This window comes from Pimephales promelas, chromosome 12 (genome assembly GCF_988280905.1).
Source record: "Pimephales promelas chromosome 12, fPimPro1.hap1.1, whole genome shotgun sequence".
NCBI lineage: Eukaryota > Metazoa > Chordata > Actinopteri > Cypriniformes > Leuciscidae > Pimephales > Pimephales promelas.
The window spans coordinates 20478528-20494816 of record NC_142780.1 but is presented as its reverse complement, the minus strand read 5'-3'; the positions used below and the strand labels follow the sequence as shown (position 1 = coordinate 20494816).

General features: G+C 38.4%; 1 protein-coding gene across 3 annotated transcripts in view; it reads left to right on the top strand.

Moving 5' to 3' along the window:
* Positions 1–14583, top strand: part of cadm4 (cell adhesion molecule 4) — a 145915-nt gene extending 131332 nt beyond the window's left edge. For 2 of the 3 annotated variants that reach the window (XM_039679453.2, XM_039679452.2), the window contains exons 7-9: positions 2258–2335; positions 5767–5895; positions 13007–14583. In XM_039679453.2, coding sequence (XP_039535387.1) covers positions 2258–2335; positions 5767–5895; positions 13007–13116 — 317 coding nt within the window. In that variant the 3' untranslated portion in view covers positions 13117–14583. The remainder of the gene's footprint in view (positions 1–2257; positions 2336–5766; positions 5896–13006) is intronic. The other variant, XM_039679454.2, reaches the window with a different exon arrangement.
* Positions 14584–16289: the final 1706 nt, after the last annotated feature.

Here is a 16289-nt window from a genome sequence, read left to right as displayed (position 1 = left end):
ACTTGACTCACCCAAACATCTGTGTGATGAAATGCCTTGATCAGCTTCCAGCCTGAGACATAATGATGTGCAGGAGAAAGGAAAGAAGAAACGCCTTTTAAATCATTGGTTTTGAAGAAAAGTGCAGGAAAACAGAAATGTAAGGAACGAGAAAGTGTGAGCACTGAAAAGAGAAGAGAAGGGAATGAGGGACAGGAAAGGAAATGAGAGAAAAAAAGGATCTGAGTGATGGAATAGAGGTCATTATTTACTCACCCTCATGTCATTCCAATCATGTATGGCTTTCTTTCTTCTGAGGACAAAAGAAAACATTTTACAGACTGCGTTTCATGCAATTACAATGAAGTGGTACTGAAGCTTTCAAGCCTAAATATTATGCAAAAGCACCATAAAATAACAGAGAAGTGATCCACATGATTTGAAGTTGTGTGCAAAATCTTTGTTTGAGAAACAGACCAAACCAAAGTCATCATTAACTGCAAGAGTTTTTTTTTCTCTCTCTCTCTTTTTGCACTATTCAATTGATTTATTTTTGTGGTTATGAGAGTAGCGGTTAAGTATAATTTATTTGATCAGTGGATTTGGGATCTTTTCAATTAATATCCTGCAGTTTCACGAAACAGTTTCAACTCACTGATCAGGTTGCAGCAGTTTTTTTTTAGAGATATCAATGAATCACAATGTAAATTTTGGTTTGTTTCTTACACAAATCAGTTTTAAGAATACAAAAGACTTGGAAATATTCATATTGATAACATTTATGAAACTTTCATGGAGCTTCTGTGTCATGTCTGCCTGTCCTTGTTTATGGCCTGAAAAATGTCGGTAACACTTTACTTGAATGGGTGTGCATGAGACCATATGTCTTGAATATGAAGTAAGGCTTATGCATGTTGATGACAACTGTCATTAAGTGTCTTTCGCTCAATAATGACATTTTAAATGCATATATGACATTGTTTATGATGTCTTTAACTTGAAATAAAATGAAGTTAAACTGTCATGTGGTTGGCTTTGACATTGGCTGTCATGAGGCCATTATAACTGTGTCATGAATATTTTTCTAGACCTCAACTACTGATACAAATTGAATTTGTCATTAAAATGTTATAATGGCTTCATGACAGCCAATGTCAAAACCAACCACCTGATAGTTTAATGTAATGTTAACCAATAAAACTAGGTGTTTTTTTTAAGTTTGATAATTAATCTGCAAATGTCATGTTTATGACAGGTTATGATGTATCGGTTTATGTCAAGGTGTCATAACAAACACATCTAAAACAATGATGAGCGAATGACACTTAATGACAATAGTCACAAACATGCATAAAAACCTCCTTCATATTCATAACATATGTCATGTCAAGTCATGATTATGAAGGTGTCATGTTAGTCTTATATGCACACCCCTTCAAGTAAAGTGTTACCAACATGTCTCTATTTATGTTATAAAGAATAATAAAGTCATACAGGTTTGGAATGACACTTGGTTGAGTACATAATGACAGCACAGAATTTACATTTTGGGGTTAACTATGCCTAAAAGAAATTTTTTTAGGAGATCTATACCTTTAAGGTGTTGGGGGATCTGTCCCTTTGACAATCTGAAATGTTTTAAAATGTGAGAGGTTTTGCCACAGTAGAAGACGAGAGGATTTGATAGGAGAGGAACGAGAGAGATGATTAGCTGAAGAGTCAGGGTGGTCTCGGGATATTGATCCGTGTCTGGCTATTGATCAGTCTGGTACCATGCTGTTAATCCCTCTGAGTTTTGAAGGCCACACACATACGCAACCGAAAACTTATAGCTGCATATAAAGGATAGGCCCATATGCAGAGAGAGTAGCTGCGAACCAGCAACAGGAACGAGATGGGTCGAGAGAAAGCGATATTAGAGGTGTGGAGGATGGTGAGCAGAGCAGCAAGATTGATGATCTTTGGGATGGAGGGATTGAAGATTACAGTGAGAGAGAGAGTGCTGAGCCCGGGGTGCACAGTAACTGCAGTATTTTGCAGCGGTGAGGAATGAAAGGGTGGAACAGGAAACTGCTGCACCCTGCTGGCTGGAGATGTTACCCGCACAGAGCCCCTTGACCCTGCCAGAAGGGCGCAATTTATGAACAACACTGTTTATCTCTAGCTTACACTCACATACACAATGACAGGCCTCATTTTGCTGGTTTCCTCTTGCATGTGCTTGTATGTAGCTGCAGTAGTCTGTTAATAACCCTGTTGTAATGCCATTCCCTTGTAGTGTTTGTCCCTCCCAACCCTCATCCTGCCATCGCTCACCCCACCCTTCCATCCTCCAGTTTTGCAAAGGAATACGAAGGTAACCCTTCTACCATCACCTCACCTTTACTCATCATTCATTTCCTTGAAGTGTTTATTCCACCAGTCATGCTTTAGGTTTACATGATTAATTTTTTTTTCTTTCCCTTGCCGTTTTTCTACCGTAGCTTTTAAAAAGATGTAAACAACCTCTTTTGTTATTGGCTATTCACATGTGTAATAATGAGTGACAGTTTTATTACAGTGCTTGCACAGAGCAATGTAATATATTTTTTTTGTCTCGTTCTTCGTCTTCTACACAAATTTCTGCATCCATCATTTGATTTGTAAATAATTTTGCTCATTTTCTTCATAATTTATGATGTATTTTCACTTGTTTTGACAGACTATAAAACAAATGTAAGTCGTACAGCAGCTGCGTGGAGTTATGATCTTCTGTGAAAGCAAAATTTTCAGATCCGATTTGACAGCATGTGACATGATCCTACTGGATATGATATATTACATTTGAAACTTTTCAGTCATTTTTGTGACTTTATCCAAAACACACTCTACTTTAAATGGATGTTACAAAGACAGGACACTATAGGCTCAGAATATACCTTATTTATCCATCTATATTGCTTATTACTGTCAATCTCTACCTATCTCTCTCAATCTTTGGTTTCACAACTTTTCAATCGCTTTATCTAAAACTTGAATATTTCCTTGTTTGCTACCATGTTATTTCCTTCAGGAAATGCAAATCCAGTTTTCTTTAATTGTCTTCCACCTCATTCTCCACCTTAACATATGCAAATTCTTCCCTGACGGCTCCGCTCCGATGCTTGCCTTTAAACCGGTTTTGTTCCATGTTTTCTCCTGTTAAATCCACTAATTTCTCATCTTCTCATTCATGTTTTGTGTTTATTAATGTCCCTTAAGATCAATGTGCACACTCTCCTATTGTTTTCCAAGTGCCCTTATCATTTGAAGCACTAGCGCTGCTCTCCAGAGGATCTACTCCGCTGCGGTGCCATGTTTTTCATTAGAATTTAAGAGTTTGCGAACAGAAGAAGAATCACATGCTGAAAGAGAGTGTGAAAGAGAGCACAATGACCCCTTAAAAGAGGCCTAGCTCTACAGCAGCATCGCTTGTCATTCATAATGTTGTGGGATGTGAGGTCGGGTCAGACGAAAGCCCTTGATCATCCCACCTGACAGAACTACTGAGAGACTGTACTGCAAGACCTCGACATCACGCAACACTGCACAAGCCTCTTCACCTCAACACACTGACCTGCAGAGGAAGATATCCAATGCGTTTTCATTTTGTGCACTTCAAAGTGTACAGTCATTGCACATATGACTTTTTGCCTTTCTTTTCTTCACGCTCTAACACACAAACCTTTTCCATCAATCTCATTTCTTTTTCTCTGTCTTGCTCCTCTTCTTTCTGAATCGTATTGTTTGCTGTCTCCAACATCCAGCAAGAATTGAAGGGGTAAAGACTGTTTTCCAGAACAGACTGGGAGAAAGACAATTGCGAGTGGAAGCGACAGAGGCTGTGGTCTCTTTAATGTCACATTCTCAGCACCGGTTGGCTGGTTCCCTGAAAAGTGCATGTGAGGCGGGCAGCAGCGTTAATTTTTCATCGTTTCTGAAACGGATTCTAATGAAATGTTACTCAACAGCCTGTTCAAAGGCAACCTCCCTCACTCCATATCTCCCACTGTTTCTCTAGCATTTGCGGTGAAGGTGAAGTGTGTAATTTTTTCTTGATGTTTAAATACTTTTTCTTATCCTAGTTTAATGTGCAGAGACAACTGTAAGTAGCCACTTAGGCTGAATTAAGCCACAGAACAATGAAAACATTGTTCTGTTTGTTTGACAATCCTATCAGCTTACCCAGTAGTGTGATTTTGGGGGTGGGGTTATCAATTTGGCTTACCATTGGAAAAACAAGTGTTTTTGAAACCAAACATTATTACTCACTTTACCTTAAAATTATCAGTTTTCAAAAATTTGATTTATTCACTCAAGTGTTTCAAAAGCTACATGCTATTCTGAGTATCCTCACACCGCTCCAATGAGGGTTCATAGCGAACATGCTCGTTAAAGGGTTAGTTTACTCAAAAATGAAAATTCATTTACTCACCCTCACATCTGTTGAACACAGAAGATATGGTTACAATGCAAGTCAATGGTAAACAAAACTGTTTGGTTATTAATATGTTATGTTCCACAGAAGAAGTCATAAAGTGGAAAAAAAAAAACAGTCACATGGGTCAATTTTTGGAAATTGAGATTTATACAGCACATAAATATCCTTTCCATTGATGTATGGTTTGTTATGATAGGACAATATTTGGCCGAGATACAACTATTGCATTCACTCACAAAAATAAATGTTTTGTATCTTTAAGGATGGAAATTTACAAAATATCTTTACTTAATAGCCAAATGGTTTTTGGCATAAAAGAAAAATCGATAATTTTGACCCATACAATGTATTTTTGGCTATTGCCACAAATATACCCATGCTATGACTGGTTTTGTGATCCAGGGTCACATATGAGGGGGAGTAAATGATGACAGAAGTTTACTTTTTGGATAAACTATCCCTTTAAGCTCCAAAAATGAAGGAAACACTAAATTAGAGTGAGAAACAGACTGATATTTAAGTTATTATTCACTGATAATCTTCCTCTCCAGAGAGCTGTTAACTCAATAACCACTGCAACCTGATCTTTGAGTAAGTGAGTTGGATCAGTGAACAAATTATTTTCATTTAACTTATTGATCTATTTTATAAATTGGACTGAATGATTTGTTCAAATCATAGTTCAACTTACAGCTCACTGGTAATATACAATAAGTGGATAATGACTAAAATGCCAGTTTGTTCAAATCTCATAATGCTCATTTTTAAGTAGCAAAAGCATGTGTTAGAAAATTATACCTTATTGTAAAGAATTACCTTTTTTATAGCTTTCAGAGTTTAACAGCCATGGTCAAGAACTATCATTGCAGTTTTATTCCATAGAAATAAAGTCATTCAGGTTAGGTTCTCATTTTGTACCACTTTCTCTCTTCTGCTCTTTCTATCTATGTTTTCTCTATTTTTTTTATATTCCAGGTCTCCCATTTTCTTTTCTACCCACCGCTGTGTGGTGTAAACAGGTTGTTAAATATTTAAGGGGTCCAGGCTCATCTGTTGATGGTTCAGAGTGTCTCTCTGCCCCTCACTGTTTCCTATCTTGTCAGAAAAAAAACTGAATGGTATACTTCACACACACACACACAGCCATCTTACCTCTGCTGTCAGTCTTTTTTTTACTAAAAAACAAACAAACAATTCCAAGCAATAAAATAACAGGATATTTTAATCACATTTCTGTCTCTTTCTTTGTTTTCACAAGTCACTTTGAACTGTTTTTAGTCCAAATGCTAAATCTAAAACCATTCTCTTTGTGTTTGTGTGTATCTCAGACCCTGGAGCAGTGGTGGAAACCCACAGTGCTGTTCCGTATGCAGTGATCGGGGGCATCCTGGCTCTGCTGGTCTTCACTGTCATCTGCGTGCTCATCGTCACCATCTGGTGCTCCGTCCGACAGAAAGGTTACCTCCTCTCTCCACACACTTAACCTGTGGTGACACAATGACATGATGCGCCTCACCTTCTGAGGCAAGGGAGAAAATAAAAAAAAATATCTAAGCAGTAGATAAAGAGAATGTGTGTGAGGGAAGATAAAGCCTGGTTCACACTGCACCAATTAACATCAACCAGGTTAAAACATTTATCTAGTTTGTTTGCGGGTGCATTGAGCTAGCATTAACAGGAAATGGAAACAGAACTGTTGTAGATGGTGATTTAAGGTTGGGCTGTAAAATATACTAAGTGATGGTGGTAGAAATGTCTCCATGTAGAGATTATGCAATAATGTTTATTCTGCTATAGATTTGTATCAGTGAGCAGAACTGCCCTATGTTATTTTTATGTGACATGGAGTAATGGGAAAATACAGAGCAAGATATGAGGATGAACTTATCAAATGGTGTTTGTTACAGGCAAGAAATCCAAAGCAGAGTTTTTTTTTATTTATATTTCTGAGCCAGGACACATTAAATTTGTATTTTTGCATGTGTTTTGTATATCTGCTATTTTACATTCATCCAATCAGAATTCATAGTATTCAGTTATATAATATTAGTTATAAACACTACCATTCAAACATTTTTGGGGTAAGATTGGGGCAAGGACACATTTAAAGTGACCGTAAAGATGATTATATTGTCTTAAAAAATTGTTTATTTAAAATAAATTATGTTCTGTAAGCAGCTAATTGGTATGATTTCTGAAGAATTATATGACACTGAAAAGTAATGGCTGCTGAACAATCAGCTTTGATACACAGGAATAAATTACATTTTAAAATCTATTAATGAAGACTTGTGCAAAATGTACTTTTACATGTTTGAACATAAATGTGTCGGCAGTGTGTACGCAACCACCCTATAATGCTAAAAATCCACCCTATCCTTTTTTTTAATCCCCATAAATCATAAAATTATAAATCATCAATGCGATGTCACAAATGCTTAGGCCCCGCCTATGACTGATGACAGACTCCGCCCTATTACAGGTTTCCCGCGGGGTCTTAAAAAGCCTTAAAAGCATTTAATTTGGAAATTATACCTTAAAAAGTCTTAAATTTTGATATCCTGGTATAAAAATTGTGTTGTATGAAATGTAACATCTCCGTATTGTATTTTTCCGCAAAAGCTTCATTTGTCAACCACGATTAGTATGATTTTTGATGTTTATTGTTCAGGGGTCTCTCAGTTCACCATATTCCCAGCATGGAATAAGTAGCTAGGTAATGTTAAAAAACAAAACAAAAAAACAACAACATTGTTCGGCAAACTTTCTTGTGGCCTACTGAAATGTTTTTATTTTTCACACCTGCTTGGCTTATCATCTTTTACCCATTCCACATTTGAAAAATAAATGAACACAAGTTCAAGGATTTTGTTTTTCTTTGCTGGTAGGGACGTGAAATAGGTATTCATTTTTTATATAAATGGTCTTTAAAAGGTTTTAACTTGAATTTAACTTGAAAAAAACCTGTAGAAACAGCAGCATTCAAGTAAGAAATGTATTCCTAATAAAGCTATTGAAACCTGGCAAACACCTAACGATTTCATTGAGCTGAACCTCTTAACCCCTGCTGGAAATAGTTATTTGACAAAACCTCAACGTAGTGGTAGAGGTGGTGGCCTTGCAGTGATCTTTAAGAACAATTACAAAGTGACTAAATATGTCATTCTTGATGTTCCAAGTTTTCAATGCGTCTCACTTCAACTTGCTGGCCCCGCTCTGCTTCTGATTCTATTGATTTATAGACCCCTTAGAAACAACCCAAACTTCTGTTCTGATCTGACTGAACTTCTCACTCTTGCTTTTGCCCGGCATGATAGAATAATGATGCTTTGTGACTTTAATATACATGTTGATTCTGATTGTACTGATGCAAAAGACTTTTTGTCTGTTCTAGATTATTTTGAAGTATCTCAGCATATCGATATCCCAACACATTCTCATTCTCATACTCTCAATCTGCTCTGTACGGTTTGTATTGACAATGTGCATGTCCAGGGTCATAGTCTGATCACAAACTAATTATTTTTGATTTCTCACTACCCACCGTAAAACCAACAACTAACACTATTATATCCTTCCGCAATCTGAAAACTATAACTGTTGAAATTTTCTCCACTGCCAATTGCTGTTTCTGCTTTTCCTTTCTCACTCAATCTGCTGTGTCGTGATGAGATAGTTTCTACCTATGATAAATCGCTTAGGTAAGTTTTGGATGTGCTTGCTCCTTCAATAACTATGTTCCGTCTACTCACTCCTCTCCTTGGTTCACCCCTGAGCTCAGAGTTCTGAAAACTCAATGTAGGCGTCTCGAAAGACTCCACAACAAATCCTCCCTTCTTGTCCATGCCTTAGCCTTTTCTGACTCAGTAATGAAATACAAAAAAGCACTTAAAATCGCATGCTCTAACTATCACTACTGTCATCAACAAAGCTAAATGCAAACCTAAAGCTCTTTTTACAGAAATAAATAAACTGGTCAAACTGTCCACCATAGCTCTTACTGGTTGTGCTGATCTTTGTGAAGGTTTTCAGTTTTTCCTACAAAAGATTAACAACATCTATCAGTCATTTTCCTCTTCTCCCACTACCCCCACAATTCCATATTTGACTGGTTGTCCGCTTGACACTTTCTCACTCACAAATACATCTGTGGTTGCAAATATGATTAACAAATCAAATTTAACTTCCTGTACACTTGATCCTATTCTAACATTTCTTCTAAAAACTCATTCTTGTTTACTCATTCAACCTATTACCCACCTTATTAAAAGGTCTCTTGCTACTACTACTGTTCCGCTTAATCTGAAAGTAATTCAGACCATTACCCCAATCTTTAAGAAGCCCGGTCTCGACAACGCCACTCACAGCAATTATAGACCAATGTCAAATCTGAGAAGGTAGTTGTGGCACAACTGCAATCACACTTAGGCCATGTGTCCACTAAAGCGTTTTAGCCAGCTGAAAACGCTAGACGCTCTGCTGAAGACGCCGGGCTTTGGGCGCTTGAGAGCGCTTTGGCAGCGCAGCGTTTTTTCCGTTGAGACGTTTCGTTGCTATGAGACAGAATATCCGCAGCAGTTGAATGTTGTGACAGTTGGTCAGTGTGGTATTAGTCCCGCCCCTCCTCCACTGTGATTGGATGGCTGGGTAAAAAGTGACAGTGATGAGCGCTGCGTTTTATCCAAAGTTGAACATTTTTCAACTCCCAGCGACCAGTAAAAACCGCTGGGCGCTCGGCGCTTCAGCATGAAAAAAACGCTCAGCGCCTCGTTACGCTCATGGCCCATTGAAAACAATTGAAAACATACGCCAGGCACGTGGAAAAACGCTTTGGTGGACACACGGCCTTAGAGAGACATAATCTCTTTGAACCGCTTCAATCTGGTTTCTGTACACATCACATCACATCACATCACAGAAACAGCTCTACTAAAAGTACTAAACAACATCATTCTGGCTTCTGATTCGGGTGCACATAGCATCCTGGTTCTCCTTGATTTCAGTGCAGCATTTGACACTGTGTGCCACTCTACACTTATCTCACGTCACGATTGTCTGCAATTTGCATCACGGGTGCTGCACTTCAGTGGCTGACCTCATATCTATGTGATAGATAACAATTTGTTAAGATAGGTAACAATCGCTCGGTCTCTGTTTCTTTTTCTCATGGTGTGCCCCAAGGCTCTGTACTTGGCCCACTTCTATTTTTAATCTACTTGCTACCATTAGGTCAGATCTTCAGACAGCATGGTCTCAATTTTCATAGCTATGCTGATGATATTCAAATCTACTTCACAATCGATACAAAATCATCTTTTCTCCCCTTCAGTTATCTCCTGCCTTCACAAACTTAAAACACGGATGTACTCTAACTTTTTACAGCTTAATTCTGGTAAAACCGAAATCCTGTTGATTAACCCTAGATCACAGAGCTTACCCAGACATGACATTTTTATTGACATAGATGGTATTGAGATTAGGCCTTCAAAAACTGTATGGAATCTGGGAGTTTTGTTCGACCCTGCGCTCTGCTTTCACTCACACATTAGTCAGACTGTCAAATCATGCTTTTTTCACCTGCGAAATATTGTTCGTATTCGCCCCTCTCTGACTTTTATTGATGTGGAAACTGTTATTCATGCTTTTATCACTTCCAGATTGGACTGTAACTCACTATACAGCGGACTACCCACCATAGCAATACACCGCCTTCAAATAGTTCAAAACTCTGCTGCATGCGCCCTCACATATAATAAAAAATCTGCCCACATCACTCCTATTCTTCACCAACTGCACTGGCTTCCTGTCATAAACCGCATCCAATTTAAACTGTTAGTTCTAGTGTATAAAGCCCTACATGGCCCGACACCCAAATAACTTGCTGATTTGGTATGTGTTTATTTGTTCTGCTGAACACAAAGGAAGATATTTGGAAGAATGTTTTAATCAAACAGATCTCAATTCTCCACAATGGGGAATGAGATCTGTTTGATTAAAACATTCTTCCAAATATCTTCCTTTGTGTTCAGCGGAACAAATAAACACATAGAGGTTTGGAACAACATGAGGGTGAGTAAATACTGACAGAATTTTCATTTTTGGGTGAACTAACCCTTTAAAACTCATTTTTTCAAGCTTGCCCAATAAACCAGTATTCTCATCACTCTGTTTTCTCTGTTCTTCACTTCCTCAGCTCTATCTGCTACATACTTTGTCGCAATTGATAAATCATACAATATGTTTTTCTCTGATTCATGTCAATAAGTGTATGCTTGTTTCCATCGGTTTTGTCTCTCATTAGCAGACGGCCTTTGTATTTGTTTGCTTGGTGTTTTGTTTGCAATTTCTATTACATTGTGAAGCGACCTTGGGTTCTTGAAAGGCGCTATAGAAAATAAAAAAAAATAAACAAAGTGTATAATGGACTGCATTTATACTTCTATACTTGGATAATATACTTTTCACGAACCGTTCCGAGACAAGAAGTTTGAGGATCCAAATGCAGTAGCCTATGTTTTGAACAGGGTAATCCAAAGACGCAAACAAACACAACAAGGCAGGGAACACGGGCAAAAGAGTAACACAGAACAGGCAATAAATCTGAAACCATGGAGAATGCTCAGAATTGCAATGGAACGCTAAACACACAAGAATTCGAAGGGAATGAATGTAAAAACCAGGCTATCGGGTGCGTTTAACAAGGTAAATGAGACACAGGTGGATGCAATCAGGGATGAATCCGGGCAGTGAGTTATGGGAAATGTAGTTTGTGAGAGAATGACAAAAGTCTGATGTGGGGTGCCTCTGGTGGCTCTCAAGGGCACTCCAGCTGATGACCGTTACAATGTTAGTTAAAATATTATTTTTACTATTTTGCTGCTACTTTGTTCCGGAATGGCATTTAATCTTTTGACTATTGAAAATGTGCCTTTGGTGGAAAAAATGGTAAAAAAATATTATGAAACGTTGGTTACTTGACATTATCTTTTTGGATGTGGACTTACCAAATATTTATACTTACTTAACCACTTATACCAATTATACTTAACCAATATTACACTAGCAATCCTGCTGAAGATTTTGATCATGCCGCCCACCCTAATGGCGATGAAATGGAGTAGTAAAAAATCAGAAGGAGATAATAGTTGGTTTGAGGAGGGGTTTTTGTGTGTGTGTGTGTGTGTGTGTGTGTGTACACAGGGCAGAAAGTTTACATGTAAATATGTTCAGAGGGAAGACAGGAAAAGAAAGAACATCATCTGCAAGGGACTGTGCCAGACCTGTAAAGATGTATAGCCTGGGGAAAAGTAGCTACGGCCTCATGTTTAATTGTACTTTTTACGTCAACCGTATCGTGGTGCATCACTAAAGAAAACTTAATTACCTCGTTCCTGAACTCTTTAAGAACTTCTGGTCATCTCAGTGTGTCACAGTTTCCAATAAAGATCATGGCACCCGCAAATTGGGGCGGAGGCAGAGGGCTGCGAGGAACCCGACCCCACCTGCCAATCAAAGTCAGAAACAGTTAGTTCACCCATCGGCGCAAAGACAGAGAGCATTAGGGTTGATCCTGTCTAACCTTGGGGTGTCTGGAAAGGCAGAAGGGAAGTGATTAATCTTAGGATAGAGGAAGAGGAACATTACAGCTCTGATGCATTGGCTTTGCCCTGCTTGGTCCACGACATCACTGCTTTTAATGACCCCATCAGCCTCTGCTGTACGCTTGCGTTTTAAGAAAGTAAAATTGCTCGTACATAAGATCGATTTTTTTTTTTAATTAAACTGTGTCGTGCCGGTGCCATAGAGTCAATTCTGCCTTACTTATTTCAGTTATTTGTCCCCGAGCCACAGAGGCAAAACCATTGTGTCATATAATGATGTGAATAAAAAGGTTTCACTGTACCATATCGCTGACTGTGCAGTAAAATGTCAGAGGTGATTATGCCTAATGAGTTTTGTGATTAATTAAAAGTTGATCTGAATAAGTTCCCCCAATTATACAGTAGTAGATGACTTTGGCTGGCCCTGTAAACTTGATTCCAGAGAAGAAGTTTTAGATGCATGTAAGGTTGATGCCATCCAACACGACAGCATCAATCCCCAAGAGCCAGTTTAGTTTGAGACGTACTGATTGAGGACAAAGAGAAAGGTGGAGACACAAGGGAAAAAATATGGAGAGGTATGAGGGCTAGGTTTCATGTGGCAGTGTGGCACTATTATAATTGCCAACTTAAACTGAAAGTATAAAAAAATCATAAAGCTGAAATAACATAAATATTAAATGAAAACGTATTCAATAAAAAAAAAATTAAAATTAGAAATGTTGCCTTGGCAACTAAAGCCGCGTTTCCACAACAGGAAATTTCCCCAGGAACTGGGAACTTTGGGATGGTACTCAGTGTGTTTCGAAGTATCTTCGAAGTATCGGAAGTATCTTTCGACAGTCCCATTCGAGACGTTTTTGTAGGAAATGCATTAAATTGCACTCAACAAGTGAATTAAAGTGATTAAGCTATTCTTTTACTTCCTGCAATTAAGTATGATTAAATTGTGTCTTTCTCTCTCTAGGTTCATATTTGACTCACGAGGCCAGTGGATTGGACGAACACGGCGAGGTTCAGGAGGCGTTTCTCAACGGTAATGATGCCAGCCAGGGCAAGAAGGAGTACCTACTGTAGCGCCACCCTAGTGGAGCTCTTCAGAAACACTGGACCGCTGCAGAGTGCACACAACAACACACACTGTTCCCAAACAGACACACCACAACAACGACAACCAGAGGGAATCACAATCGTGCCATATGAAGTTGGAGTGGGAAGGAGAGGACGGAGAATTTAATGGAGCAGGGTGGAGGGAAAGAGAGCTGAGAGGATAATTATTATGATCGAAAGAGACCATCACACACACACTCTTTCATGTACAATAGACAACTAGCCATAATTGTAGGTCCAGGAGAGAAAAGTGTCCATTCAAAACAAGCCGATCCATAACTGGCCAAGGCGGCATTGCTGCGGGAAACCGCAAAGTGCTTATGAGCTATTGAATGTCCCAGTGTGAGCAAATTGAAATCCCTTGCATTTGCCAAAGTGTCTGGGCCTCAGAGACTGAGTTGGTAGAGAATAAATCCACCAATGACAGCGTTGCAAGCTCAGAGCCGTCCTCATAAAAGTATGCATCTGCTCTTTTCATCCGGCAACTCCATTATCTGCTCGTTGGCCAAAACCTGTTGACTTGTGAAGACAAGTTCCTCTCGTTTTGATCCTCTCTCGTTGACTCTGTTTCCCGCTCTCCAATGCTCCTTCCTCTCCCTCCTTTATCTCTCCACTATTGTTTGTTAATAATTAGGGATTAGACATGTTCTCTTTTATGAGCAGAATGAATTGGAGCGGCCCGCTCGCTCCGAAGCTGTAAAAAGGGGCTTAATTATCGCAAAGAGTCATTGAGAACGTGGAACTGCGAGAAGTTCGACGTGGGTGAGAAAAAAAACAGGAAGGGAGTTTGTAGAGAACATGTTGGGAATTTCGATATTTTTTTGATTGCTCAACACGAAAACACTTACACAATGAAACATATCTCTGAAGTCATTATTTGTATGGAAAAAGTCTACGAAGTAAATTAAAATGGCTCTTTTAAGAAAAAAAAAATACTTTTGCGCGCATTACCAAGTGATGTTATCGTACTAACAGAATATTAGCTTAGAGGTGCAAAACTGAACAAACTACTGTTACGTCATCTTTAAAAAAAAAAAATCAAAATTCACAAAAATATATATTTCGTTTGTCTTTAAAAGATATCGGAGGTCTTAATTGTTTTTATTAATTATTATTTGGACTACTATGATTGTTGTTATTGTTATTATTATTATTACTGTTATTATAATTGTAAATGTTATAAATTGTATACTTCCCATGCTTTAGTAGAAACAGCTGTGTACCCACTTTTCTCTCTCCTCTTTCATTCTCTTCCTTCCTTCTTGATCCTCTTTCTGTCTTTCTCCCTATTTGTCTTTCATGTCTCCTCCTCGTCTTTCACTTCCTGTTTATTTTTATAGTCTTCGCGTCGCTGTTGATATAGCTAACTGTACATCTTTATAGGGGAAAGATACCAAGCACGAAAAAAAAAATAAAAATACTTCAAGAATCTTGCGTGAAAGACTGATTTTCTGACTTCAAGAAGCAGACACAATCAAGTTTCACCAGCGGCAATAAAGAAAAGCTGCGAGGAAAAGGGGAAGGATATTTTAATTAGCAGAAGCAGCCAGCAGAGATGAAAGCTGTGTGACTGAGAATGATGAATCATAAGACTCTTATGACAAAAGAGCAGAGACACCGAAGAGAGAGAGAGAGCAGGTGCATTAAAATAGTACTCCTCCATTATTCCACTGCAATCAATAAACGATTGTGTCAGAAGTCACTTGCTGAGCGCTCCGGGAGGGGTGGGATTAGATTTAAATGCGAGGGGAGGATGATTGATCGATGTGTTTGTCCTCTATCGATGGAAAGGCTCTCCAGAAACCTGTCATAAACAGTAACTGTCACATGGCAATCAAAGCGCACCCTGCGTTACCTGCTGTTCTGCTCGGTTTGAACAGCTCCTTAAATAAAGAAGGACATATGCTAGCAATCTCCTTTTAGTATGAGTTAATGCTTCACAAAGCATGATCAGATGAGACGAGTTGCTAATTTTGGGGCTTCTGAGAAGCGAGTTACGCTTCAGTGAGCCGACAAACTCCAAACGCAGAGTTCAAATGAAAAATGACAGCCGTAGACTTTATCTGAACTTCATCAATCTCTTGTAATTTTGTTTACTGGACCTCTGCTGACATCTCAAAGGCAGATTCATGGGTAATAAACCATATGCTGGTCAAACAGCGCAGCAAACTTTCCTTCGGCTTTATCCAAGGACTGTGCGTGACGGATTTGAAGCTTCCTTGCACCTTGCAATGACCCCATTCAAGAGGATGTGGACTAGAGCAGGTGCGATGAATTGACTGAAGCCGCTTTTAGTGAAGAAAGATTGTCATTTCGACAGGAAGCTAAAGGCTCTCGAGCGAAGAGAACAATCGAATCAGCTCTCAGTTAGGGAAAGCTTTTACTTGTTTTCCAACTTCACTCAATAATTCACCTCAGCATTGGAGGTTAGTGCACACTTTAATGAGAGAGAAAAGCATTTGCAGGAAAAATGAGTGAGACAATGATCAAGAAACAAAAAGCACCAGACAAATCAAAGTCAGGGCTATACAAAAGACAAAGTGAGTGAAAGTAATGTTAGATGGAGGATTTGTGAATAATGGGTGGATTGGGGGGAGAAGAAGAAATGAAGATCATAACACAAATATTCAGATAGAAAAGGAGTAATTTCTTACACTAGAACTGCCACGAGTGAGCAAAAAGAATAATCCAATTAGTGTGAAACAGCTTTTATTCGAGCTGCATATCAGAAGGACGTGTTTAATCAAAACAGCTATGGAATCCTGTTTTCACTGGGAGTTATTGAGTGGTTAATTATCTTGATGCATTTAAATGGTCTCTCCCACTTAATATGATTTTATAGTTGTTATAATTAAACATTAAGATCTTAAGCTTGTGTTGGCTTTAAACATTGATTGAACACATTTTGATATACTATATTTAAGAATGCAAACTTATTGACGTATTCAAATAAATCTCTTCTGAGATTGTTGGCTAAATCATTTTACCATTTACTCCTGCAGTATCACTGTGATTTAACATGGCAGTAATGCAATATTTATTGGACTATTTTTGTAACATAACAGGAATTTACAAAGTGCTTTCTAATGACATGTCCAAATAGAGAGGGCTGTTTCTGCTCCAGTTTGTTCAAGGCTTGC